Source organism: Nelusetta ayraudi, unplaced genomic scaffold (assembly GCF_046127955.1).
Source record: "Nelusetta ayraudi isolate G7.1 ecotype Tasmania unplaced genomic scaffold, CSIRO-AGI_Nayr_v1 ptg000026l, whole genome shotgun sequence".
NCBI lineage: Eukaryota > Metazoa > Chordata > Actinopteri > Tetraodontiformes > Monacanthidae > Nelusetta > Nelusetta ayraudi.
This window is the reverse complement of record NW_027466076.1, coordinates 355,604-381,888: the sequence shown is the minus strand read 5'-3', so window position 1 is coordinate 381,888 and position 26,285 is coordinate 355,604. Positions and strand designations below refer to the sequence as shown.

Genomic DNA, 26,285 nt, shown 5'->3' with positions numbered 1-26,285 from the left:
CTATCTCAGTTCTCCGCGGTTCTCTCGAGTCGAGTGCCACAAAGATCACACAATGTCCTCAGTAGCTCAGTAGCCAAACCGCATGTTTTTAATTCAGCTTGTTGTGACAGACGGTTCTGCGGAGGCTATTCTTGACTAGTTTTAAGACAAGTTTTCTCAGAGACGAGAGTCCTGGCTGCCACTCTTTCTGGTCCAGCTGCTCTCCGTGATGCAGAGTTCACAGCTCCTGGTGTTCCGTCTTCCTGTCACGTGTCGGTTGCGAAGAAAGCTGACCAATCGTCATTGTCCCAGCCTTCGTTATGAGCCCCGAGCTGGAGGCTGAAGCTACTGACGTTCTGTTGTCACCTCCTCACAGCGGCTCTGTGGTCCGCTCAGCGCTGATTTTAAGTCGATAGTCTGGAGGTGGCGCTGGCGTGCTGGAAAACGTGGGTGGCCTTCCCACACAATTTGAAACAGGAAGCTGGTGGGTCGAGTTTTTCCCCTGGTCCCACCGCTGCTGCTGGGTCTTCCTGCGCTGGTCTGCAGAGAGGGAAGAAGGCAGAAATCAGCTCCAGGTTACTGGTTCATAACCCCAATGCTCCGAGCTGAGCGGGTAAACTGATTGGCTGAGACAAAAGGTCATTATAGCCTTTCATCTATCGTCCAACCATCGTCCATCATCTGTCCATCCATCCATCCATCCATCCATCCATCCACCCACCCATCCAACATCCATTCATTCCACATCATCCACCCATCATCCATCAATCAACCATCAGATTTGTTTATCTTCTTCCCATTGAAAACACCTTTAGTTGAGTTTTTGTTTATTATTTGAGATAAATGTCCACATTTGGGTCCTGCCTGCTCCCCCATGTGACAGATACACAGAAAACCAGGAAACTCTCTGAGCAAGTCTGTCGATAAGCAGAAAAACACATCTAAAAATAGCTTGGAGCCATTGGTGGTTTCCACTCTGAAGTTTTTGACAGCGGTTGAAATAATTCTGCAAAACAACCATCCAACATCAACAGACGAAGAGCTGCAAAACCTTCCAGCCAAAAACCCGTCGCTGTGTTTTCTCAAAATTGCAACGTTGGAGCCGCTTGTCTGAAACGAGCCTCCCATCCTGCTCCTCTCCAAACAAAATATACAGCCAGTAACCAACATCTGAAGGCACCAGTTTGAAGATTCCCACTCATTCCAGTCTTCAGGAGTATTTGGCCGAAGCCGCGTTGATGTGAACTCTTGGAGACCTTGGAGGGAAACTTCTTCAGATGTTTTTTTTGTTTTGTTTTTTATGAGCAGAGTATTTTGTGTTATGATGAAAGGCCCGACTGGTGGCGGCTCACTGAATCCTCTTCAGACTGAATGCAGTAAACACTAAATCTTGTCCAGGAACCTGAATCCCCTCCAGACCGGTTGTGGTTTTGGACCCTGAATCTTTTCCAGAACCCTGAATCCTCTCCCTCCAGAGTGGATGTGGTTCTGGATCTTGAATCCCCTCCACAACCCTGAACCTTCTCAGATCCTTGAGTCCTCTTCAGACTGATTGGTGTTCCAGACCTTGAGTCCTCTTCTGGATCTTTAACACCTCTCCGGACTGGTTGGTGGTCCAGACCCTGAGTCCTCTCCACAATTCTGGATCCTCTACAAGTTTCTGAATACTGTCCATGGACTCTGATTCCTCTCCGGACCCTTAATCCTCCCCAGGACTCTTTACCTTGTCCAGGACTCTGAATCCTCTCTAGACTTGTTGAGGGACCCTTGTGGCGTTTTGCTGCACCGCTTTTCTTCTGCCTTCTGCTCTGACTGAACTTGCAGGTGAGCCACACACCTGCTGCTACACCAAGTCAGTTGCCTTGTGGAGAAACACTCCCTGTCTTGCCCTGGTGTCCTCATTTTCATTCGACATGAGACGCCCAAACGTCCTGAAGCCCCACGCGGTGGTGCATCGTCATGGCAACAGTGCAGCTTAGCTTGTGGGGATTTAGGGGGTGACTCTATTGATTTATTAGTCTATGTAGTGTTTTACTTTCAATTGAATCAAGTGTCTTTTCTATTTTGTACTCCATCCACCCGTCTTATCATCCTCTTGAGGGATGATTTGGCTAAACTGCATTTTTCCGGATGTCCTAATTCCTGCTGTTTATGGATCCGTCCAGCCAAGGTCACGATGACCTTTTGTATCCTAGCAAAGGGAGGAGGGGGTGGCTTTTTAGCTATTAGGTGCTTAACTGGTAGATTGTTTTGGGATTTTTTGAAGCTGTTTTTCACACCGGCTGATGTGGCCGCTGAGCCGGTGATGATGTTTTTATCAGGCGGCGTCAGCATCATAATCTGTAAGCGCCACACGTAGCGGCGGGACCGAGTCCCTGAGATAAGGGGCTGCAGCGGCGCCGTGCCTCCTGCTTCCCCCGCCGCTCTCGGGGCTACTTTTGGTCGTACCACGGAACAAACTGGCTGGTGCAGCTCCCAGCGGAGACGGGGGAGTTGGACTCTCACCTTCTTACTGAGGCCGCATCTCGCCACCGCCGTTGGGAAGGTGGCCGCCTTCGTAGTCCAGCTGGCACAGGATCATGTTGTTCTTGAGGAAAAACTTGTCTCCCACGCAAAATCTGCAGGGAGAGGGAGAGAGAAACACAGCGAGAGAGGGATAAAAATATGGAAGTGGGTCTCCGTCCTCGCTTCTCGCTGGCGCCAGAGTGAATCACGAGCTCCCTCAGGAGCTTTTTTTTTTCCTCCACCAGCATATTTTTTGTGTAGCACGCGTCCACTTTTTTTTGTGTCTTTTTTACGATTCTTCACCTACTGCCGCTGCTATCCGACGAAAGTTAATCTTGTATGTTTGCAGGGTGATTAGCTCGCCATGTGATACAGAAAAACTTTAACTCCGCCCACCCCCAATACCCCCCACCACTCCCTGGAGGCTTGGGACAGTCAGCAGAGTGCAAATTCCACTGCACTCTGCTGACTGTAAGTGTGCCGGTTGTGACCCATTGGCTCACCTCGGCGGAATTCGATCCCCCTCCCCGCCACCACCACCACTGCTCCACCCCAATCCCACCCAAACCTTCCCCACCCCCTTCGTATAATTGCCGAATCCAACCCCCCCCCCTTCTGCCCTCTAATCTTACCTCTGGCGGCAGAGCTGACAGGCGAAGCAGTCTAGATGGTAGACGTTGTCTCTGGCTCTCATCACCATCTCGAAGGCCGGGATCAGTTTACTGCACGCTGCGCAGTTCCCCGTCACCCCAAAGAGTCTGCGGAGGCAGGGGGGGGGGGGGGGGGGGGGGTGGAGATAAGGCAGACCTGAAGTCTGGACACACTTCCATTTGTCTGGTGGCCAAAAATACAAAAAAAACAAAAACAAAGCCAAAGTAGAACAACAGAAGAGCCCGGTGGCAGGCGTGAGCACCACATCCCCAGCCATTGGTTGCAAATGGAGAAGGGGCGGAGTCATCATGGTGTCACCCTGTTGGATTGCGGAGACCTTGTCCTGCAGGCTGGAGGTCCGTTTGACGGCTGCCGCCATTTTTTGGTTGATTTTGAAAGTGGAAGATTCCATATTTGGATGTGTGGGCGGCACTGGTGGTGAGCAGTGATTGGAGCGTGAGTGCAGCTTGTGACCCGCCCACCCGATAGTGGGCCGATTACAGTTAGCTACTAAACCTCTTTGGTAAAAATTAGATATTAGAGCCAATTGGTAGATTTTTTTTTTTACTGGTGATTTAAGCCGGCAGAAACATTGTTACCACTTTGTAACAGTGAATTGAGGGCTCCTCCCAAGTATTCACAACCAGTCATTTTTATTCTTTTTGCAGCCAACTTAAAGGGCAGGGTTTTATTGGACTGACTCTGGGTTGACTTTGAAAAGAAATAACATGAACATGGCCTGATTCATAAATGAGTGAAGATTGAATTGAAATTTGAAGAGTTTACTGAAGGACAGTTGCAAATTAAATATAGCAGCTAGCATGACGCTCCAGCTAAGACTCAGAGTGGATGGCACCGGGCTCACTTTCCACAATTAGCACGTCAGCAAGCTCGCAAGCTAATGAGCCCCGAACTCGGGATTTAAATCAGCTATATTTGGAGGCAATAATTCAATCTAGAGAAGACTGAAGAACTTTGTCACAGAGATTTTAATTATTAAAAGTAGCTGCGACTCTGGTCCGCCCTCTTTTGATCAACTGCTCCCAAATGAGGCCGCAGAATTCCATCGTTCATCTAAAACCGTCTGTAACCATCAGTTCAACCATCAACCATCAATACGCACTCATACTTCTGGGCTCTGGGCAGAGCTAACAGAGACTACAGAGAGAGAGAGGGGAATCAAACTCACAACCTTCTTATCTGTGAATCCAGCAGAGCTAACCACTGCACCTTTAAAAAAAAATACTGCACACACACACACACACAGTAAGAGGGTGTCTTTCGTAGTTTAGTTCCAGGAAACTTTGTGTTTCGGGAAAAATGTATCAGGACGCAGATATTCTGCAGTTTGTCACAGGACAAAAACTGTGACTGTGGAGAAGCAACACTGAAGCTGCTAAAAAAAAAAAAAAAATCTCCAGAAAAAAATCTTCCATTGCAGAGAGAGAGAGACGACTGTGTGCGAACCGTGTCGGCGAGACAAGCTACCTGTGAGCAAACCCGCCGTTGTTCTCAGTGACTAAAGTGACTCAGTGACTCTGTGACTCAGTGACTCGGAGGCTAGCAGCTGCAGATTGCTTCACCTCACATTCACCTCAAGAAAGAATGAACAAATGACTCCCAGAGAGCCTGACACACACACACACACACACGCACACACACACACACACGCACACATGCACACACATGAAGATAAGTGGCTGCTGCAGATTTTCATATTCCATTAGCGGCAAGATAGAAAAAAGGAGGCTCTCTCTCTTCTTTTTTTTATCCCCCTTACATAGCTTGAAGCCGAGGAAGTGAAAAACGACTGCTGTGGTAGCAGCGGCCAGCGCGTGTATCCTGGAGCTTTTCCAACAATGGGAGACGTCATCAAATCGGTGACCAACATGGGAACAAAGGAGCCCTAATTAACTGAATGTTCTGATCTAACGAGCCCGAGTCCTGAGCAGGCACCTGGCGGTGGGGCTCACCCCCTTCTCCCCACTTCCCCCTCCTCTCCCCCACTCCTTAACGAGGCTACGCAGCTCAATGCTAATTCTCCACTAATGGTCCAATTAAAAGAAATCACATGGTTTTAATCCCGCTCTTCAAAGGCCTCTCGGTCTGCGCCCTCGCCATGACGAGGAAAACAGGAGGCAATCGAGCCAATTTAACTGTCAAAAGGGGTTTTGGTCTCTTAAGTGCAGCGTGGCTAATGAGAGACTTAGCTCCAACCAAATCCAGCTGGATCCTACATGGGACTAACACATGAGCTCAGCAATGTGGCCGAGATATCAGGAGTTTCTCCGGCTGACCCGCCGGCCGCACCTCGTTATTCAAGGCAACAAGAAAAAAGGCTCTGAGAGGGCAGAGATTCATCGTCCAGAGATGGAGAGAGGCGCAAAAACGCGTTTAAATCACGGTGGCAAAGTGGTTTGGTTCTGGGGTTTTTTTGGTTTTTAAAGGGGGGGAAGAGGGATGGAGACATTAATTGAGATTTACGAAGCCGAGACGTGGCCGGATGAAAAGCTTTTTGGGGCCTGGAGGGGGTCTTGTGCAGGAGTTGTTTATACAATCAGAGCCGTTTGTCTTCAGCCAAAGGGCTCGAAGTGCTTCACAGGGAGAGTCGGAGCCGTCGAGGCCTCTTTACACGTCTGACGCTACAAGTGTGCAAGACTTATCGAGTCCAAAGGGGGGCTGGCTTTGTAAAAGAGGAACCATATTAAGCGACATCTTGGCTTTTCTCCGCTTGAACTCGCAAGTCAGTGTTTTTCCAACTTGTCTTGAAATATATCCATACGTTTTTTCTAATATTTAGTGTACGCAAAAACACACATTTTGTAATGGGCCCTTTTTCTACTGTCTGTGTTGTTGCTGAAAGGCATCGGATATCAAGTAATGCTGGCAATTTTCTGATATGCAAGTCTGTCTTTCCTCTCGAGGAAATCGTAGCAAAGCTATGCCGTGCTGTGGTATGTGACGTTAGCCAGCTAGCCAGATAGCCTGCTAACTGGGTGTTTTGTTTTGTTGTTTTTAGAACAAGTCAAAGTTAAAGCGTCGCTCGGCTTGGTTGTGGGTTAATACGGCCAAAGAGTTAGCGGAGGCAGGCTAACACTGCTCTCAAACCATCAATAAAGCTGTACGCTAACTTACTCTTTATTTATAATGCCGCAGTTTGCGGTAGTTAGCCAGTAGATGCACAGCTGCGCTCGTTAATGCAGCTTCTGTGACAGCAGCCAGGCTAACTGTTAGCTTGAAAGTGTTTAATTTAGATCCAGGAACAAAGCCTAGATTGTTTTCTATATCTAGGCAGTTTTGTAGTAGTTTGAGGGTCACCACCAAGGTCACTGACAGGTAATATTTTTCTAAACTGTACCAGCTGCCAGAACTCTTCCAGTTGAATCTTTTTGCTGGCGCAGCATACAATCAAGAGACAGATTTTAAAAGGAACTGATCTCCTGTCAGAAAATGTAAAAAAAAAAAAGCAAGCTGTGGTTCGTGGGAAGCTCAAGTTTTCCCCCCTCCGGCCTCTCGGGTTGGCGGCTCACCTGAGGTAGTCCCTGCGGCAGAGGATGAGGTTGGCCCGGGTGTAGAGGGTGGAGCCCAGCCGGCCCAGCCGGCAGTCGCAGCAGGCGCACTTGAGGCAGTCCTCGTGCCAGAAGCGGTCCAGCGCCTGCAGCATGAAGCGGTCCCGGATCCTCCCGTTGCAGCCGGCGCAGCCCCGCGGCTTCTCCCGGGACTGGAGGGACACCAGGGAGACGCCTGCTGGGGCCGGGAGACCCAGAGAGAGCAAGAGAGTTGGAAACTTCGCAGAGGTTCTGGGAGTTTAAGGTCACACAGGAAACAAGCATCGAAGAATTTCAGAGTTGGGTTTTTTTTTTTTTCATATTTAAATATCCGAGAGCAGAGAGATGCTGGACGGGTGAGAAGACGATAACCCGAACTAACCCTAACCCTAACCCTAACCCCAACCCCAACAACAAAGTCACTCCTGAGCTCCAAACTTCATCGACAACGGCGTCATTTTTTTTGTAGTTCTGGTAGTTTATCGCGAAAACCCCCGGGACAAAACCTGGGCAGTTTTTATTTTTTCCTGCTGCTGCCTCCCAAAACTATTGATAACACATCAGTGGCAGAGCCAAGCATGTGTGTGTGTGTGTGTGTGTGTGTGTGTGTGTGTGTGTGTGTGTGTGTGTGTGTACGTGCATGTACTCACTCTCCTCCTTTTCCAGCACCATGGCTCTGCGTCCAGCCCTGTAGCAGCCAGGGGATGGACGGTCGAACGGATTGAAGAGCAGACAGAAGGACGGACTGACAGACTGAAGGACAGACGGACTGACGGGCAGACCCACAGACGGACTGACGGGCAGACCCACAGATGGACGGACGGATGGAGCACAGACGGGTGCCTGTGGTCGTCTCCTCCTCAGGACGACGGCGGCGGCTCCTCTCTGAACGTCCTGCTGCTCCTCATGAGGCGTTCGGACGTCTGCGGCGTGAAGACGGAGAAGAAGAGGAAGAAGAAGACGAGGACGTCAGTGATGACGATAATGATGATGAAGACGGAGGCAGCGCTGCTCTGCTCTGCTCTATGTGTGTGTGTGTGTGTGTGTGTGTCGGCTGGCTGCTGCCAGTGTGCGAGTCTGCTTCCTGCTGCAGAGACTGAAACACTGAACCTCCTCACGCCGCTACCGCTCTCTCTCTCTCTCTCTTCCTCTCTCTCGCTCTATCGCTCTACCGTCTCCCCCTCTCTCTCCTTCTCTTTCTCTCTCCCTCTCTCGCCCGCCCCCTCCCATCTCTCTTCCCCTCGCGCTATCGCTCTGCCTTTCCTCGTCGTCCTTCTCCTCCTCCCGTCTGTCTCTCCCTCGCTCTATCGCTCGCTCTGCCCTCCCTCTTCCTCCTCCTCCTCCTCCTCCCCCTCCTCTTTCCATTTCTCTCCCTCTCTCCCCCCTAACGTCCCCCTCCTTCGCTCTCCCTCTCTCTCTCTCTCCTCCTTCACTCTCACCCTTCCTCTTTTCTTCCAGCTCTCTCCCTCACCACCTCTCTCACCTCCTTCTGCCTCTCCCCCTCTCTCCCCCTCTCTCTCACTCTCCCCCCCCCCTCTCTGCATAAAAAACACTCCCACAGTTAAATGGGTTTTTTCCCTGCGTGCTAATTATATAAAGTCATTATGCTCACATCTGATAGTACCCTCCCAATCCTCCCACCCCTCCCTCCCCCCCCTCCCCGCCTCCCCCCTCTCACACCCCCGCTGCCTCCCCCGCCCTCTGTGAATCAATTATTCAATAGACAGTCCCACAGCCGGCCGCTCGGGCCTGAGGTGTTTTAGAATGAGCTTATTCAACTCCAAGGACACCAATTATCTCCGGGGCGCCCCCTAGTCACACCAGCACCATTCAGCAGCGCACATGCAGCAGGACGTGTGCGTGCGTGCGTGTGTGTTTTCCGCCTCCCAATCCACGTTGCCACGTTAGCACGTGTCTATGTGTGTGTGTGTGTGTGTGTGTGTGTGTGTGTGTGTGTGTGTGTGTGTGGCCAGCGAGTCCCTCCTTTATTTGTGCACTTAACCTTTGTGTTTTATTTCCCCCCCCAACAAAGGCGCTAATGGTTCACTAATGCACAGTAAAGGTCACTCGACCCTTTCCCTTTCTCCCTCTCTCTCTCTCTCTCTCTCTCTCAGTGCACCGAGGTGATATTATGGGATGGTGAGGTGATGCTGCAGGGCAACTGTTTTCTTTTTCTTTTTCTTTTTCTTCTACTTGGTCTTCCCCTTTCAGCAGTTCAGGAACTTTCCAACCAAAAAGTGAACCATGAACCTGGTTCACCAGGTGGAGGAGACGCCAACGCGTCGCTTCAGACCACTGGAGCTTCATGACTTCCTGTCGGTGAAATCTGTCCAGAGCCAATCAGGAGTGTTCTTTTGCCCTGTTGTGGAGGCGGAGCTGCTAATCTCTGTAGCAGCCATGACGCTAACAGTCACTTGGTCTTCTTCCGTTTGACTCTTCTTCTGTGGTGGTTAAAGGTAGTCGCTTCCTGATTTTGATACCTTCGCTACAGAAAACTGATTGGCCAGCAGGCTGAAAAGCGACGTTAGTGCAGCTAACTGGGTCAAATTTTGTACTACTTTGTTTTTGTTTTCTTTAAAACATCTGTTTGGCCTTCACGAACAGACGTGTGAAATAATGACTAAATCCCGTTCCAGCGTGCCTGTCGAGTTACGATCTCTGGAAATCGACCAAAAGAGGTAAAGATAGAAAAAGAAATATGGTAGAAAACCAAAGTTTGACGGTCAAACGGCCTCAGAACCAGGTTGCGCTATGCGTCAGCGACTTAAAGAGCTCCACAGGGAGTTTTTAAAGCTAATATTGAACGGAGCAGGCGTGCTAGTAGTCTCCACGGATGGATTATTGGAACACTAGCGATTTTTGCTTTTGTTTTTTTTCGGGGAGGGATTTTTTTTTTTCCTTCCTTTTGCGGGGGTTTTCAAGGCCGCTCGCTCCGCATCATCCGGCCCCTAAATCCCGCTCGTTAGAAGCGGCGGCGTAAACAACTGCTCCGACGTGGCCCCTGGATCAGGTCGCGCTAATTAACCGCCGCCATCGACCGGCTAGCCCCTCATTATCCCGCCTCTCATCCAGGCGGCTAACGATCAACAGACTAATTAATCAGCTGACGGGGTGCGGGCCAAAGCGCCGGCGTTCTCCTCGTCATTCCGGGAGACACATGGGAGCTAATTAGTTCAATTATTAATGCATCTAATTAAATAGTTTCTCTGGGTAATAATGGTTACTGTCTCATCCTCCGACGGCCGCCACCGCGATAAATGGATCCGCGCCTCTCACGCACACAAACACACACTCACACACACACACACTCACACTCACATACATACATACACACACACAAACCTCTTGTCCTTTTTCATTTTGACACACACACGCACACACACCACCGGAGCATCCAGCTCTCGGCTCCCAACATTTCATGGCTATTCACGGGGGCCGCAGCCCATTAGGCTAATTGCGCTAAAAGCGCTTTAATGCGGCTGACATTAAAGGTGAGCGGCACTGAACGTAGCGCTGTAGCCTAATTAGCAGCCGGTGGAAACTGGAGGCGCCTTTTCGCTGGCCATCTGCTGCTGCTGCTGCTGCTGCTGCTGTGTCGTCCTCCTCATCACCGTGGTGGTCGGGTCCTCAGCGCTGAAAAAGTTGCAACAACAGATTTAATTTGTGTTCAGCCGGGGAGGCTCTGGGTCAGACGTAATGTCAGGTGGAGGCTGTAACGGCTGTAGTTAGCCGTTAGTGTCTCACAAAAGCCTCTGCAGCCATCTCTGAGTGCAGACGTCGGTCACAGATTAGGGTTGTTGTTGTTGTTGTTGTTGTTGTTGTCATTGCAGAAACAGAGCAGAGCACTGAACTGAATTATCTTCTCTATGTCACAGATTCAGGATCACTGCCATCAGGAGCTGCTGCTGCAAAACATGAACCAGTGGCAGCAAGAGAAGATGAATTTCCTGGCCAGTTTAACATCGGACAGGTCGTCCTTCCCCAGAGAGTAAGAAAGGATAGGGGGAAAAAAAGACATTCTACATTGCAAAGACAACAACGCAACGCAACACCTATGTGTTGGGTTGTGTAGAGCTTAACTTGGTGGACTGGGTTGTACATTAAAATGGGAGGTAAAAAAAAACAGATAGAAATCTGCATTCTGTCATTTGGCCAGCAGTGACCGCCAAAGTCCCCCCCCCCCACCCCACCTCCCCGGGAGGGGAGAGGCCCCCTTAGCCTCACTGCTACAAACTGTTTGCGTCGTTTCTATTGGTTTAAATAAAAATAATAATAATTTGTCCAGTCAGTTTAACAATAAAACAGGTTTAATGACTCCACCCCTCTTTATTGACACTCAGAGGTTGTTGAAGGCTGGTGTGTGTGTGCATGCATGCATGCGATACACTGGATATATATATAATAAATACTTTGATTCTAACCCAAGACTTATAGATACATTAATTTCCTATTTTACAATAAATAAATAAACAAATAAATAAATAAATAAAAATAAAACCAGCCTGCTGATGTCTGCAGAGACGCCATCACCGCCAACAGGATTCCAATCATAAGCAGAATCACAGCGGAGGCTTTATGGGTGCCTTTCATCTCAGAAAGCCACCTACACACACACACACACACACACACATATATCCAGCAAGCAATCAGTGTGTGCGCTCATGCAGGGTGACACTCAGTTGTAGATGGCGAAGTGAAGCGTCCCCTCGGGCCGCTACAGGCTGCAGATAAATCAGCTGATTTCCTCTCGGCTGTCGCAGGTGAAAACACACCTTTCGTGAATCCTGCAGCTGCTAAAGACGGACGAGCGCTCCGTCACATCGTTCCCTCGTTATCTGGGAACTCCCAGCGTGAAGTCGGAGGGGATTTCATCTGACGTTTTGTCTTTCCCGGACGGCCGTTTACACGGAGTCTGATTTTTTTAGCTTCTGCTTCGAGTTGCTTTAGAACACAAAGCCTTCAAAGGTCCATGTTAAGGTTGACTGGGAGTCCTGCCAGTAAAAGTTTGCTAACATTTTTGTCATTTAGGTTTCCTGCCTCAATATCCCAGCCCACCAACCCAAAAGAAAATCCATAAAAAGTAAAACAGGAGGTTTGCAAATCACTTTTTGTTGTGCTAATTGTCACTTTACTCACAATCCACGATCGATCCACGAGCACCGTGTGTTATTGTTCGCTATTGTTTGCGGTAACAAGTCCGCTGTCGGACGTGGTGGTTGTTGTTGTGACCGGTCGTCTGCACCTCACGGCCGCTCAGGTTGCAGGGCGGGGGCGGGGTTTCCAAAAAAGATCGGTTCCAACGTTTACATGAATTCGGGCAGGTGGCATTTTCAAAAAAAAATCCACCCTGATGAGCTTGGTTTCGGTCTGTGCAGTTCAGTGAATCCCGTATTCATGTAAACGGCAACTGCAAAACTCTTCCTGTCACGTCCATCGGGGGTAGGGGAGGGCTGGAGGATTGGAGTTGGTGGTGATGTGGGGCGGTTGAGGTGTTTTTGGGAATCCGTCCAATCGGCTGTCAGTCTGACGGACTCAGTGCGGGATCGTGCTCTCCAGCTGTGAGATAAAGGGGGAAACTGATCGATGGCCTCTCTGATTGGCTCCCGCCTGGCGTCCCTGCAGCATCAAATACCCCCTCCCACACACACATACCCCTCCACCCCCGCCACCCCCCAAACCTCCCTCCTCTTCCTCGTCCGCCGCCGTCGGGATGATTGTCCTTCCTCGGCCGCAGCCAAAAGCAATTCTTCCCATCGCACCGAGGCCAAATAAGCTCGCTGACCTGAAGCTGCAGGGCCACACTGGGAGGCTCCAGACGCCTCCTCCATGACCGGATGGAGGGAGGAGGAAAGAGGATGGAAGAGGGGCGGAAGGAGGGAGGAGAAGGATGAAGGAGAGATGAAGGAGGACGGAGGACGAAGGAGATCAGAGGAAGGAGGGAGGACGATGAGGGGAGGTAGATGGAGCAACGAGAGAGGAGGAGAGCAGAGGGAAGGGGAGGAGGAGGGAGGAAGAAGGAGGAAGGAGGGTGGGGAGGAGGGAGGGGGAGGAGAGAGGCTGAATGGACTTTAAATGGGGAGATTTTCCCTCCTTTCCTTCATCTCTCCTTATTTAATGAGTTCCCTCACGTCTCTGTTGTTAATTGGTGGTGTCAGCAGCGTTCCTGCTCGGCTCCCACCAGAAATTACCTGTCAGTCAAAGTGCCTCGGGCCGCCTCGGAGGAGCCTCTCTCTCCCTCTCTCTCTCTCTCCCTCTCTCTCTCATCACATTTCTCTCTTTCTGTAGGTGGAGCTCTTCACTTTCGTCTTCGCTCTGTTCTGGAGCAAAACACTCGTGTGTGTGTGTCTCTGTCGTGCGTCCCAGCTGGTGGATGATGGCGAAAAGGTGAAAATGTGAAACAGTGAAACTAAGTGGGGTTTGTTTCACATGTTCACCTGCCAAAGAAGAGCCTCCAACCTGCTCATAAAAGGGGCGGAGCCTTTTCAAAGCCTTTTCACTGCCAGTGAGCGAAAAATAGACAGTGAGGGCAAAACACTTCCTGTTAGAGGGGCGTGGCTTAACTGTGGCACTGACTGACTGACTGTTGTTTACTAGGATGGCACTGACTTCCTGTTTTCTGTCACAGCTATACAAAACCCCAGATGAAGCTCCGCCTCTTTCTCTTCCACCACCAATTGGACAGGTTTTGTTCTGACCGGCTGAAAAAACAGTTTCTTCGAGATGTGGCGGCGCTACTGTACTTCCTGTCTGGCCTCCTCGGCCAAAACATTTGGAACGAACAGAGATCGAGTGGCGACTGCAGCAGCAGTGTCCTCCTTTTTTTGTGGTTATAAAATAATTGAAATTAGTTTTTTCTCTCTCTCTCTCTCTCTCTCTCGCTGTTTGTGGTTAATTATCTCTGCAACACGAACTGACCGAGTGTATTACGGCTTTGACCCCGCTGAAGGGGAAATCGTTCATCCCAGGGATGGACGCTCAGGTAGCTGTGCTGCCATCTGGCGGCAGACTCGGGAAAGCACACAAACGTTGACATTTTTTTTTGTGTGCGTTCTCACCTCTCCCACCTTCTTTCAAAAGCCTTTCGCACCGGAAATGCCGCCTCTGTGAAAGGCTCTGGACAAAGTTCCTCTAATTGGAGCCGAGCTGAGGGCAGGAAGGCCCGAGGACCAGAGCAGGAATCCTTCATTAAGCCGCGTTAAACTTTCATTTCCTGCGGAGCGTCGGCTGTTTAAACAGTGGCGCATCACGGCGGATTCTTTCCCAACCAACAGGACGGTGACGTAACAAGGAGGATCAAAAGAGTTCATGCCCTCAGTGTGTGCGTGCGTGTGTGTGTCTACACAATTTATTTAACAAGCCAAAGTCAAGACATTTCAGCCAAACGACAGGGGGCTAAAACAGAATTTTATATTTTGTAATTGATGCACCAAGACTTGAGAGTATAACTTCTTTTCTTTTCTTTTCTTTTCTTTTCACAAACGGTTATATGAATGTTATTCTTAGAGAGGACGTTCACAAGTAAAAACCGACAAACAGCATCAGCTGAAGCACCGAGACAAGCTTAACAATTCACCATCATGAGGGTCATTCACGGGTCTCCAGTTTTTAGAATTAAAAAAAATGATAACTGAACTAAACTCTGAAAAAGAAAAAAAAAAGGCCCTACACATTATTCAACTGAATTTATTTCACCGGCAGAAATGAACCTCGGAGCCAAACACTTCTCAATTGAAAAAATATGGACAAGTGTGTAATAATAATATTAATAATAATAATAATAATAATAATAATAATCGTGACTTTTGCTTTGTATTTCCAGTCTTCAGTTTGGCCATTTGTTGCGTTTGCGTGCTGATATTGTGGCCAAGCGCTCATACTGAAGACTGCCACCAGGGGACGAGATGCACACCCACTCGTACGGTCCAGTTCCCTTCTTTCTTTCCTTCATCTCCCGCTGACTCGCGGTCCGTCACACCGACTTCCTCCTCTTGCCGAACACGTTGTTGATGAGCTTGGCCATGGACTTGGAGCCGCTGTAGCGCCTCCTGTCGGTCCGGTGCCTGAGCTGTTCCATCACCTGGCGGATGAGCATCGTGAAGAGGTTGGCGATGTCCTGGTAGCCCTCGGCCGCCGACACCTCCTGGAAGTGGCAGCGGCTCTCCTGGGCCAGGCGCCGGCCCTCGTCCTCGCACACCTGCCGGGCGTGACACAGGTCCTGCTTGTTGCCCAGCAGACAGACGGGAACCTCCGACTCCCTGCGGAGGAAGGAGGAGAACAAGATGGATGCGAGAGGAATACTTCCAGAGTTTAAAAGGTGCCTCCAAAGATACTTCTACCTTTGGCTGGGTTCACATCACCCTCAGAAATGAGCAAAACCTAAGGCAAGAGCAAAATATAACATCGCAATATAAAAACTGGTAACAGAAAACCATGATTTTTCGCTTCTCCCAGAAACAGAACTTGGCCTACGCAGTGAAAGCAGATGACTCCGCCCTCTGGAGGCGGAGGTCCCCTACAGGTTTTTCCTAGTCACAGTGGCTTAAAGTTCCTCTGCAAGGGTCAGTTAGGTTTCTCTTTGATTGTGTTAAAGTGTTCCAGGACGCCTCTGGATGGGATTTAAAATAAAATCTCAATGTAAAATTCTGAATAAAATTTAATTGATCGATTGATTGATGCAGGAGGCAGCTTTTCTCCATCGTGATCATCATAGCAACAAGCAGCCTGCTACTAGTGAGTTGTGAGCTCTTTGGTTTTATCTGGAAACAGTGTTTTTTAATGTGTTTTTTGTGTGTTTGTAAAATGGTCGGGGTCTCTACAGTAGAAGGAAGGCTTGTGCACTTCAAAGAGAGCAGATAAAAGGGGGGGGTCGAGTGCAGAGGAATTCTGATGATGCCTCATGTAGGGAGTCGGGATCGTCGGAAGAATTTGATGTAATCCTCCAGATGCAGTCCGTCTCTTCCACATTCCGCTCCAGAAGGTGTCTGTAATGCGGCTAAAAGTCGAGGAGGACGAGTGCAGCCGAGACCCCCATCCAGAGGGGGGCGGTAAAGTGTAAAGTAGGCTTGACTGAAAACCGCAAGATTAAACTTAACGGCAGAAGACGAAACAGGAAAAAGCACAGCTTTGTTTCAGGTGCAGCAGCCAGTTGAGATTTAAACTCTCAGCAAACCAAAAAACACTGACTGACTGATTCTGAGGAACGATGTGATGAAGCAAAGAAAAGTGTCTCCTCCTCTCAGGGATAAGTGGCTCCAACAGACCTGGTGGATGTTCAGTCAGAATTTTGTCTTTTTTTACACCGTCACATCTTCTCGCTACTTTTTGCAGAGGCTCCTTTTTTAATTTAGATGATTGATTTTGAGAGTTTTCCAGCATTATCAGTGTTTTCCTCAATAAACATTTGGTGCACAGCTACATTTTTCTGTTTATTAATGCTTTTTCTGTTATTATACTTACTGTGATATTGCAGTATAGCCCAGCTTCCTATTGTGTGAAGACGTGATGCTGTGTGACCCAAGAAATTTTGCATTTCCATTTGCATTCATTTTTGTCAGGTGACGGTGAGAGAGTGATGGGTGAACCTGAATGTCAGAAAACATGCAGTGTACCGACACTAGCTAGCCTACGCTACCAGCTAGCCTACGCTAACAGCTAGCGTAGGCTAACTGGTTAGCATGCCAACATCGGTAGCCGGTGGCGCAGACTTTAAACCTCATGCAGTGGCTGGCACTCTTGAATGATCAGCAGCGGCTAAGCTAATGCAACAGTCAAACAAAATGACCTCTGACCCTTTGCAGTTGTCTGCACGAGCCTCCCGGATCTGCCGCAGCACGCCCTTGGCGTTGAGGAAGGAGGCGCGGTCGCTGATGTTGTAGACCACCAGGAAGCCGTCGGCCCAGTCCAGCGGCTCCTCCAGGACGCACCTGGCCTCCGAGCTCTGCAGGGGAGGGAGAGGGACACTGCAGTCATGTCTCACAATAGTTCAGACTAATGGAAAACAGAACCTGTGTTGAATAGATTTTTTTTTTTCCCCTTGTGAAAATTACTTTATGAGATCACGAGCGAGAAGGAAATGTGCAAGCGCAGCCATTTCCACAAGCTGGTTGGGGGTAAATAAACAAATCTGGAAGTCGGCGAGCAAAAGGGGCTAAAGACTTTCACGATTTGCAAATTAGAAAAAAAAATCGTACAGGTGTCAAGCTTTAAAGGTTTTTGGTTGTTTTTTGTTTTTTTTTAATTTTCAGTTCCATTGTGACGACACCCCTGTAACCAAAGTAGCTAGCATCAAAATAAAATGCCAGACTTGACAAGAAGCTTCATTCCAGGGTTAATCACAGTGGATGAAACCTTAAAAAAAGAAACAAAGAAATTCCGTCTGTGCTCAGCTGCTGCCGTCTGCGTGACCACAACGTGCGCACACTGGAACTGGAACGCAGTAAAAACATCTTGCACAAAGCCAGTCAGCGCTAGCCAACCAACTAGCTGCCCGAACCCTTTTGTTCCTCAACTCCTTCTGACTGGCCGAAAGCAAAGTCACGATAAAGCAATTCATCTCCCAATTTTAATGCTGCTGTGAAAAAAAACAAAAAAAACATGATCCTCTTGTTCAGAGTTCACGTGTGTCACTGCTGTTGTCCCACTTCCTCTGTGTCTATTTCTGTTGCTCCCATTTCCTCCAAACAACGCAGCACGCAGTGAACACGCGCCACCCAGAGGCGGGTCACGGCGGACAGCTCCAGGTGACCTTCAGGGGGGAGGGGGAGGGAGGAGGTGGGCAGAGCCAATGGTTCCTGCCAACAGGGCGGCTGGTTTTAGCCCATTAAACCGCTGAGACCGTGGCCTCCTGTTGTCGCTGAGTGCCGAGGTCGGCCAATAAAACACTCACGCCGCAGTAAAAAGAAAAAAGCCACTCAGGATTCTTTGTGTGTTGAAAAGAAACGTAAGTAGGTTAAACAGTGCTTGTCTTCTTCTTCTTCTTCTTCTTCTGTCCATCTCTCCTGTAAACGTGATCTCATAAAGCTTGTTGAATGAATTCAGGTGTTGAACTGTTTCTACCTAAAGTACCTAAATGCGGATTTCCAAATGTTGGCTAACCGGAACCTGTTGTGAATATTGTGCAGAGGTCGGAAGTAACAAAGTACAAATTAACTGTTTCTCTTAAGTAGATTTTTTCATTACTTTACTCAAGTTTTTTTTTTTACTTTGACTCTCTACATTTTTACACAAATATCGGTACTTTCTCCTCGTAACATTGGAAAAACCTGCTGGTTCCTTTTGTTGTTGTGTAGTATTTCTAATTGTAGTATATTTGATAGGGAGATGATATTATAGTGCCTCGGCTTTCGGGTCACTGTTCAGTAAGATTTCAGTCCAGAGAAAAATAAACATACAGAAAATAACATTAAAAGTGTGAACATCCAATATTGTATTGTTTCATTTATGATACGAAAAAAATAATTTTAATTACTTGGTACATTTTACAACATGTACTTTCTTCATTTTACTTGAGTAAAGGGGTTGAATCAGTACTTGCACTGTTAGCACAGTATTATTTTACACAAGTATCTGTACTTCGCTTCGTCCTTTAGTTTGCGTTCCCTAGCGTGGCTAATAATAATCATGAGTGTAGTTCTACTTCCACCGGAGCCTTTGTGCTTGTTTGGCCTGTTTAAAAATTGGTTCCAGACACAGAGAGAGAGATTCCATCTATCTGTCAACGCCGCTTGGTCCATAGAAGTCTAAACACAGACAGAAATGTTTTTGTTGTTGTTTAAACAAGAACTTGAAAGTGATTGTGATTAGGGGAATTGGTTTTTTTCCCGTTTTGATTCATTCCTGATGAAATGGAGGCCACTGAAGAACTTTACAATTCACATACAATATAAAAAAAAACATACATTTTTCCTTTTAAAACTGCAGCACTGCTTTAATAAAGACTTGTGTGAACTCACAACAGTCTCTGAGGCGCCAGCGTGGTGTTTTACCTGTGAGCAGGGGTCGAAGACCTCCAGATTCAGCTGCCGGCCGTCGATCGACAGCCTTTTATGGTACAAGGAATCTGGGGAGAGGATGAGAAACAGCAACAAAAAAAAAAGAAAAATCCCCAGCGCATCATTAGCGTGGAAAGATGTCAAGTATTAAAGGGGAATAATCCGGCATTTAAGCCTCTTTCAGCTCCTTGTTTTGGTTTTTCCACGTTCGCTCTGCGTTTGGTGGCCGTTCCCACCACCGGACTCACAACCGAGAAGGATAAAATCAGAAGCAAAGGAGCCAAATCATTTCTCCAGGACACCGTTAGACAGATCGAAAGCGTAATTGAGCGAGATTGAGGATTAATCCTGCAACCCCGTCCCCTGAAAATACCAAGAACTTTAGAGTGCCCTCTGCTGGCTTGTGGCCAAAAGCTTTTTAAAAAGCTGCGTCCAGGTTCTTCGCAATTGCTGGTTTTCCCCTCCATTGGACACAGGACCGGGTCTGTGCCAAACACTCGGACTTTAAAACAATTGCCTTGAACCTGGACACTGAGAGATGATTGGAGGAAATGTTCTGCTTGTCCGCTTCCAGAGGCAACCAATCAGAGTTCTTCTGTGCAAAGACTCCCACAGACTGGACAATTTCTCATTTGTCATTATTGCACGTATGTCAATATGCAACGTCATCATTAATACAAAATCAATCTATGCGGGGAAAAACATTTTTAAAGTTGCAGTCATTTTCGCAGAATAAAAAATGGCAAAAAAAAAAAAAAAAGAAGAAGAGGAGGCCAAAGGAGGCAAACTGGACGCACCTGTTTATTAGCAATTAGCATTTACGCTACTTTGATATTTATCGACACCAACAGTTACATGTGTACAAAATGCGCAAATGAGATGACTATTGTCATATCTATCTATCTATCTATCTATCTATCTATCTATCTATTTCTGAGCCACCACCAAAGCTCTCGCCTCAGTGGACAGAGCATAACGATCGTCGAGTGGGCCTAACAGTAGCTAGCTTCCTATTGGTAGCAACTAAACCCCGCCTCTTCCTATGATAGGTCCAGACTGAAAACGTATTTATTGTATCGTTCGTTCGGTTTCTAGTTGTTGTATTGAGTGGTTGACTCGTGTTTATCAGCCGTGTGTGACGCCTTTTGTTTGGTTTTACGGCGAGGTCGAGCTGCTCGGGTTGGAGATGTGCGGTGTTGCTGCCCCCTAGAGTGTGGAGTCACTTACTGCTGTTGGATGCGTACTCGCCGATGAAGCGCCGTGTCAAGAAGCGGACGAGGACCGCTGCAAGAAAAACAGAGCAGCCACATCAACCGCAGTGACAGTAGCATCGCCTTCCCTGACAGGGGGCAGCACCGAGTAGACGAAGTCACTTCTTCACTCCGGCTCAGGCTGATATAGTCAGGACACAGACCGCTGACGATAAACCGCAAGCAGCATAGAACTACAACACAAAGATATCCCAGCTATCTGTTTGACCCTGAGCATTCCTGACCGTTTTCCTGCCCCTTAATAATCTGATATTTGAACCAATGGAAGTTATCAAGGCGCAATTTATGGAGGAAGGAAAGTAAAAAATAAAATAAAAAATCAGATGTTTTTTTTTTATTATTCTTAGAAATGCGGCTACATATTTAAAAATAATAATGATAATAAGAAGCCACTTCTTCACCTTGTTTTTGTTTTCTTTCAAGTTGTTTTGATTTATTATATATAAGCACAATTTCAGCTTTTTGGTATCACTGAACAGTACCCCAAAATTACTTTATTAGAATTACGATTATTTTATAATAATAATAATCATAATCATAATAAGTTCCATTTCTGTTTTGTCTGAACTGTATACATGATAAAATATTTTCTTGGCTTCTAGCTGCCTGCTGGGGGAGCTCACTCAGCTCGCTGCCATAACCAGGAAAGTTTGTTGCTGGTGATTAAAAACCGAAACGACCCAAACGCAGTCAGAAGTCAATTGATAGAGGTGGAAGGCGGCAGCGGTGGCGTCCTCACCTGACTTGCCGGCCCCTGGGCTCCCCAGCAGCGCCAGCTTGATGTCGTTCATGGTGGCTTCAGCCTCCTTCAGGTTCCTCCACCTCCAGTCGGGTCTCTGCGGCGCCGTTGTGGAGCCGCTGACTGAACGGAGTGAGTCTTGCAGCCAGAGAGCGAGAGAGAGAGCGAGAGAGAGAGCGAGAGAGAGAGAGAGAGAGAGAGACAGAGAGAGAGAGAGAGAGAGAGAGAGAACGCACACGCACTGCCCTGTTTCCTCTCTCTCTCCCTCTCTCCTCTGACCCCCCCCCCCCCCACCACCACCCCTCCTCCACCACCTTTACTCTCCTCCTATATATCTCTTTACTCAGCCCCTCTCCCCTCCCTCCAGCCCTCGCTCTCTCCTCCCCTCCCTCCTGCAGAGAGTTTACAGAAGGGTCACGTCTGACTGAGGCTGTTGTGCAACTCGCCCACTGACTGTAACTGTAGTTTTGCGGGCCGTAAACACAGTTGTGCAGTGCCAAGCATCAGCGCAGGGCGGCCGAGCGCAGGGAGGAGGCAGAGTGGCACAGAGTGGGAACGGACGGTCAACAGTACCGAGGTGGATTTCCACTTCCTTCCTGTCGACTCAAGTCAAGTTGATTCAGTCTGAAGTCGCTGATATTTATTCAGTGTCTCAGCTCCGTTATTTATTTATTTTTTAAATGTTTTTCATTCTTTTTTCTTCATTCATTCTTCTTCTGTTAGAACACTGAACATGGAGCAGCTTTCACCTGGTCCATCGTCCAGAAACATCAATGTCATATTTAGCCCTCTGTTTGCAGCCTTCACCTATAACCCAGATGCTCGGTTGGGTCTTGTGTGTGTGTGTCCCATGGCAGGGGAGGAAGTGGGGTGTGGGGGGGTGTCATTATTCTAGGAGAACTGTCTGCGGGGTGAACTCTCTGTGACATCACAAAGGGCTGATATCTGGAACTGTGTGTATGTGTGTGTGTCAAGGGTTAGCAGAATATGAGGCAAAAAAAAATCTAATTTACTGGAAAACATTTCAGTTGATAAAGTTGCTTTGATTGTGGCCCTCACATGAACACACACACTCACACACACAACACACACACACACACATGCACTGATTGGGACATCAGTCTTGCTCCTGGTGACATCATCCTGAATTAGTCCCACAAGAAATCTTCCTAGAAATTCTCGCTCCAGTTGCCACACAGGACACGGCTGGTACAGCCTATAGATCACACACACACACACATACACACACACACACACACACACACACACACACACACACACACACACAGACCCCTCTGGCAGCAGTGAAGCCAGTGGCGGCTCACCAGAGACAAACTGCTCCTTTGAGAGTCTGATTTATGAGACAGCTACACTTTTACACTTTTGTTCCTGTTTGTTCTGCACAAACTTTGTCCAAAAGACTATTTTTTTTTTTGTCGCACTTGTTCGTCTGTACACTTGAAACTACCAAGAACTGCAGGACTTGCATCTAGTAACCCTGTACTGAAAAACTGAACAAAAATGATCAGAAACTCATAGACTTATGTAGCACAAAGTGTTTTCAGAGACATTAACACTTGAAACAAGACTTGATCTAAATACCCCCATTCAGTATTCAGAAAACAGTTATAGACATAAAACATATAAAACATAAAACCATTCCAGCAGGCATTCTCTTGTAATGCAGACAGGCACAGATGCTAAGGGCTGATATTTATTTATGTTTGTTGCTGTTCCTACAGGAACAACAATTGATGTGCTGCACAAAGGATAGGTGAGAGTGCCATTCTTTAAAGTGTAATAGACCATTTTACAGATCATGCTCAGATGTGTTGATTTGTTGTCTGTCTGTGTCTTGTTGCAATTCAGCAAATTAAGTTAATGAACATTTTACCATTTTTTCATGTTTGCATCCTTGTGTTCATTCGTCAAATCCTGGTATTTTTTTCTCGGGGAAAACTTGACAGTATTTTATGTTTTCAAGATGCTGGAAAGGCGAAGGAAACTTTAGTCGTGGCCTGGATTCCGTCATGTTTGGACCCTTGACATCAGCCATCGTGTGCCACTTGACTGAAACCTGCGCTGCGTCATTTCAAATTCCTCTGGGCCTCCGGTCGGAGGCGACCGAGGGGCGTGTTGGGTTCACGAAAACATGTTGGGCCCAATCATGTCAGGCCGGCGGAGGAAAAGATGTTTGATCAGCCTTCGAGAAAAGAAAAAACAAAAGGAGAAAAATCTGAACCACTTGTGCTTAACGACCCCCAATCAGATGCTCGGATTACTGGAGGGAAAGGAAAAATATGTCCTGGCGTTGGGCAGAATTACACAAAATGACCTCGCTGAGAAAGTTCCTGCACTCCCAGTTTCCTTGTTCTGGTTCCAGGTCGGCGGCTCCGGATCGCACTGTCGGCGCTCCTCGTCAACACGTGGCTGCAGAGATGATTCCACATGGGTCGACGTCATGTGGACCGCCAGACAAAACCCACACACACGCACATGAAAACCACCTCACAACCCCAAATCACAAGGAGGCGTAGCGTACACATCGCCATCATCATTACGTAACAGCTGCACTGCCATATTCCGCCTGCAGGTTTGTGTTTACGCTGCGTCGGGAGATTAAAGCGGTTCCCAGAATAAGCTGGAGATTTTGGTGTGTTTACAGAACCCTGGGGGAACAGACCACATTCTGGGGTCTGGATTCCTGTTGAAGTGGTGTATTGTGGTTGAAAAAGATTGTTGTAGGTGGTCGGAGGATCCGATTGGCTATCGAGAGTTGGTCAGAACTCTGGCTTCACCCAGAATGGAAACAGTTCCAAAGACGAGGCGAGTTGGCAGAAGAGAGCTTCGATAACAGGTGGAGACTTCAGCTACAAGCGGGCAGGGTCAAGTAGGAATCGCACGAGCTGAACCTGCTATGCTAAGCGAAGCCAAGCAGCATCGTCCACTGTAGAATAGAACATCTTTAAACTGAGAAGCTTGATTTCAAGAATTCTTCATTCTGAGCGCAGAGGCAAGCGTGAGAAAAAGTAGAAGGAAAAACAAACAGTTGTACTTTCAGTCATGTTTAGAAAGGGGACGAAAAGAGGTCGTCTCATTCTGTGAACTGAACTTCTTTTATTTATTTAGTGTTCACTGGTTTGTCCCACAGGTAAATCTGACACAGAACAGCAGCATCGAAAAGCAACTGCAAACAGGCGGAGGAGAATGAGACTGCGGGACGCTGGATGAGTCGGATGTCCTGAAGGAACCATGAAGCATCAATCCGCAGAGCAGACTCAGTGCTGACATGGAAGACATGGCTCAGATTCCTTCTTCATTCTTCCAGATCCACCACAGTGGCGACAGTCAAAGGTCACGGTAAGGTTGAGGGAGATGCTGCTGTAAAAGGCAGCTTAGAATAATTGACGGCTTTCAATGGCTATCTTGCACTTTTAACCCCGCAGAGCACAGAAAGGAAAGGAAGCAGTCATGTTCTGATAATACTGTAATGATGAGTCTAATAATGAAAAAAATGTTTTTTTGATTTATTTTTTGAAGATGTTATTCAAAAAAGGATTTTAAAGAAACTGGCAGAGCAGACAGCTCACAGATAAAAAAGTAAGTGGGAATTTTAGAATATTCAGGAATTTATCGGTGCTAGAAATCTTATTACAAAGGAGAGAAGGGAAGACACAATAATAAACAGGATGAGATTTGATCATACAGGATTAAATAAAACAATGCTCTTTATTACTTGAAAGTCAATCCAACACATTACTCAATGTAACATGCCGTCACAATATAGATTATATATAGAAAGTTGAGGGGCGAGAGGATAGTATGAGATGAGAATACAAGTGACAGTCTAATCCAGTTGGATCATAAAAGCAAAATAAAAAGCACTGCCTTTTTCAGAAATTCATATTTGTGGGCGTGGCAAGGATGCTGGAGCCTATCACAGCTGCTGTTGGTTGAGGGCAAGGTTTACCAGGCCGAACAGGTCATCCACAGGGTCAACACACAACGCACGCACACACACACAGACAACTAACCACACTCTCACAATATAGACAATCCACAGCTTCCTATCAGGCCGCATGTGCACCTCTGTGTTGCAGCGCCACAAGTCAATGTTTTTGACCAGTTGCAGCAGCAGAGGTTGTGTTTGTGAATGTAAAGGAAAAGCTGAAGCCAGTCTGTCTTTTCCCTGCGGCCTCCCTCGCCACTCTATCAAGCTACATTCCCAAATTTGGCCATCAGATGAGATGCCCCCCCGACTCTCCACCCCTCCTAAGTTATGATGTGATGGATGGCTTGTTGAAGCTTCTCCTGTTCTCTCTGCTGCTGCCTGTTCTTATCCATGTTGTGTGCGTCTGCCATGAAAAAATACCTGTGAATAAAAAAAATCTAATAAAAATTTGAAATCATCTGCAACGCTTTTTCTATATTTTCTGAGCCCCAACCGGTTTCGGATCACAAGGCGGCGACCGGGTGGTCCTGTTTATAAATCAGCTCCTCCACCAACCCAAAGAAAAACAGCTGTAAGGGCCTTAATCTCCCCCAAGGAGGAGATAATTCCAGGAAAATATGCCTGCTGTGTAGCAGGAGAGGATGAGCAATAAGTGCAAAATACCGCAGGAGAGCTTTTTTTGGATGCCAACAAGGAGAAAGGTTCATTTAAAAAAAGAAAAAAAAACTTGCGCAGTTCTCCAGGTGGGTCCCAAGTAGAGTGTGCGTGTGTGTGTGTGTGTGTGTGTGTGTGTCTGAAGTCGTGCAGCTGGAGGCCCGCCGGACTGACTGAGCAGCTTTTGTTTGATCTCTAAATCTAAATGAAACATCTGCACATGATGAAACAGGAAGCAGAGGGAGAAGGACGACACGTGACCACTGGAGCTCCACAAGACAACAGGGGCGGAAGAATAAAACTGCCTTTGAAAACATCTCACGCTCAATTTCCTCTATTGGAGCCGCTCGCTCACCGCTCCGATTTAAACTTCTTTTTGTTTTTTTTGTTGAGATGCAAACGCAGATCAAAGGGCGGACCGGCCGGTTTTATTAGTGGCTGCGGATGATTTGGTCCGCTGGAAAAGCCTTTTTATTAGTAAAAGTGCTGCTGTGGCCGACTAGAGTTGATGGATTATGTTCCATGCGACTAGAAGAGCCCTTGTGGCTGAAACGGTATGAAAGTCCTATAGTGGAGCGTTTATGGCCTAAATGGAGGCCACGTGAGACTCTGAGCTCACGCCGCAGGAACAAAACGTCCTGAAAAATCCAGAACACTTTGAGGTAGAAATTTAGAAATCCTCCTCGAGATGGAGGAGGATTTTTAAATTATTATTCATTTATGCATTTTCAGATAAAGACAATTTAAAATGTAAATAAACACCTTAGAAATGTTTTTATCATGTAGATGTCATGTTCATAAAATAAAATAACATATTGTAAAATATGAACCTGATTGGACTGGTTGGAGTTTTTCAAGACAGATCAGAATCTGAATGGGATTTCTTCTGCTGCATCAGACGAAGACTGGCACTCTTGTTGATCGACTACAATGCTAACGGGGTGACTGTTGGAGCATTTCCATGACATGTCAAGCAAATTTGAAGAAAAAATTTTT

At 47.5% G+C, this 26,285-nt stretch overlaps 2 protein-coding genes across 3 annotated transcripts; both read right to left on the bottom strand.

Moving 5' to 3' along the window:
- Positions 1–65: 65 nt before the first annotated feature.
- Positions 66–7,794, bottom strand: LOC142889942 (LIM domain only protein 3-like). Of its 2 annotated transcripts, none has more exons than XM_076028633.1 (5): positions 7,334–7,794; positions 6,666–6,882; positions 3,117–3,242; positions 2,485–2,597; positions 66–519 (listed from the first exon to the last, which is right to left on the bottom strand). In XM_076028633.1, exons 1-4 carry the CDS (start codon positions 7,353–7,355, stop codon positions 2,489–2,491), a joined length of 474 nt encoding a protein of 157 aa, XP_075884748.1. In that variant the 5' UTR covers positions 7,356–7,794; the 3' UTR covers positions 66–519; positions 2,485–2,488. The 2 variants fall into 2 exon arrangements, with proteins under 2 accessions (XP_075884748.1, XP_075884749.1); XM_076028634.1 differs by having other exon boundaries at positions 6,666–6,879.
- A 6,519-nt stretch (positions 7,795–14,313) lies between these two features.
- Positions 14,314–20,885, bottom strand: rerglb (RERG/RAS-like b). Its single transcript, XM_076028628.1, has 5 exons — positions 20,684–20,885; positions 19,901–19,957; positions 18,668–18,741; positions 16,472–16,620; positions 14,314–14,938 (listed from the first exon to the last, which is right to left on the bottom strand). Exons 1-5 carry the CDS (start codon positions 20,733–20,735, stop codon positions 14,653–14,655), a joined length of 618 nt encoding a protein of 205 aa, XP_075884743.1. The 5' UTR covers positions 20,736–20,885; the 3' UTR covers positions 14,314–14,652.
- Positions 20,886–26,285: the final 5,400 nt, after the last annotated feature.

Coding starts and splice junctions, on each gene's coding strand:
- rerglb (XM_076028628.1), bottom strand. CDS start 20,735: ATGAACGACATCAAGCTGGCGCTGCTGGGGAGCCCAGGGGCCGGCAAG. Junction 19,958..20,683: donor CCCAGGGGCCGGCAAGTCAG/GTGAGGACGCCA, acceptor TTTTTCTTGCAG/CGGTCCTCGTCCGCTTCTTG. Junction 16,621..18,667: donor TCTTCGACCCCTGCTCACAG/GTAAAACACCAC, acceptor CCTCCCCTGCAG/AGCTCGGAGGCCAGGTGCGT.
- LOC142889942 (XM_076028633.1), bottom strand. CDS start 7,355: ATGGTGCTGGAAAAGGAGGAGA. Junction 3,243..6,665: donor TGCCGCAGGGACTACCTCAG/GTGAGCCGCCAA, acceptor CTGCCTCCGCAG/ACTCTTTGGGGTGACGGGGA. Junction 2,598..3,116: donor TGTCAGCTCTGCCGCCAGAG/GTAAGATTAGAG, acceptor CTCTCCCTGCAG/ATTTTGCGTGGGAGACAAGT.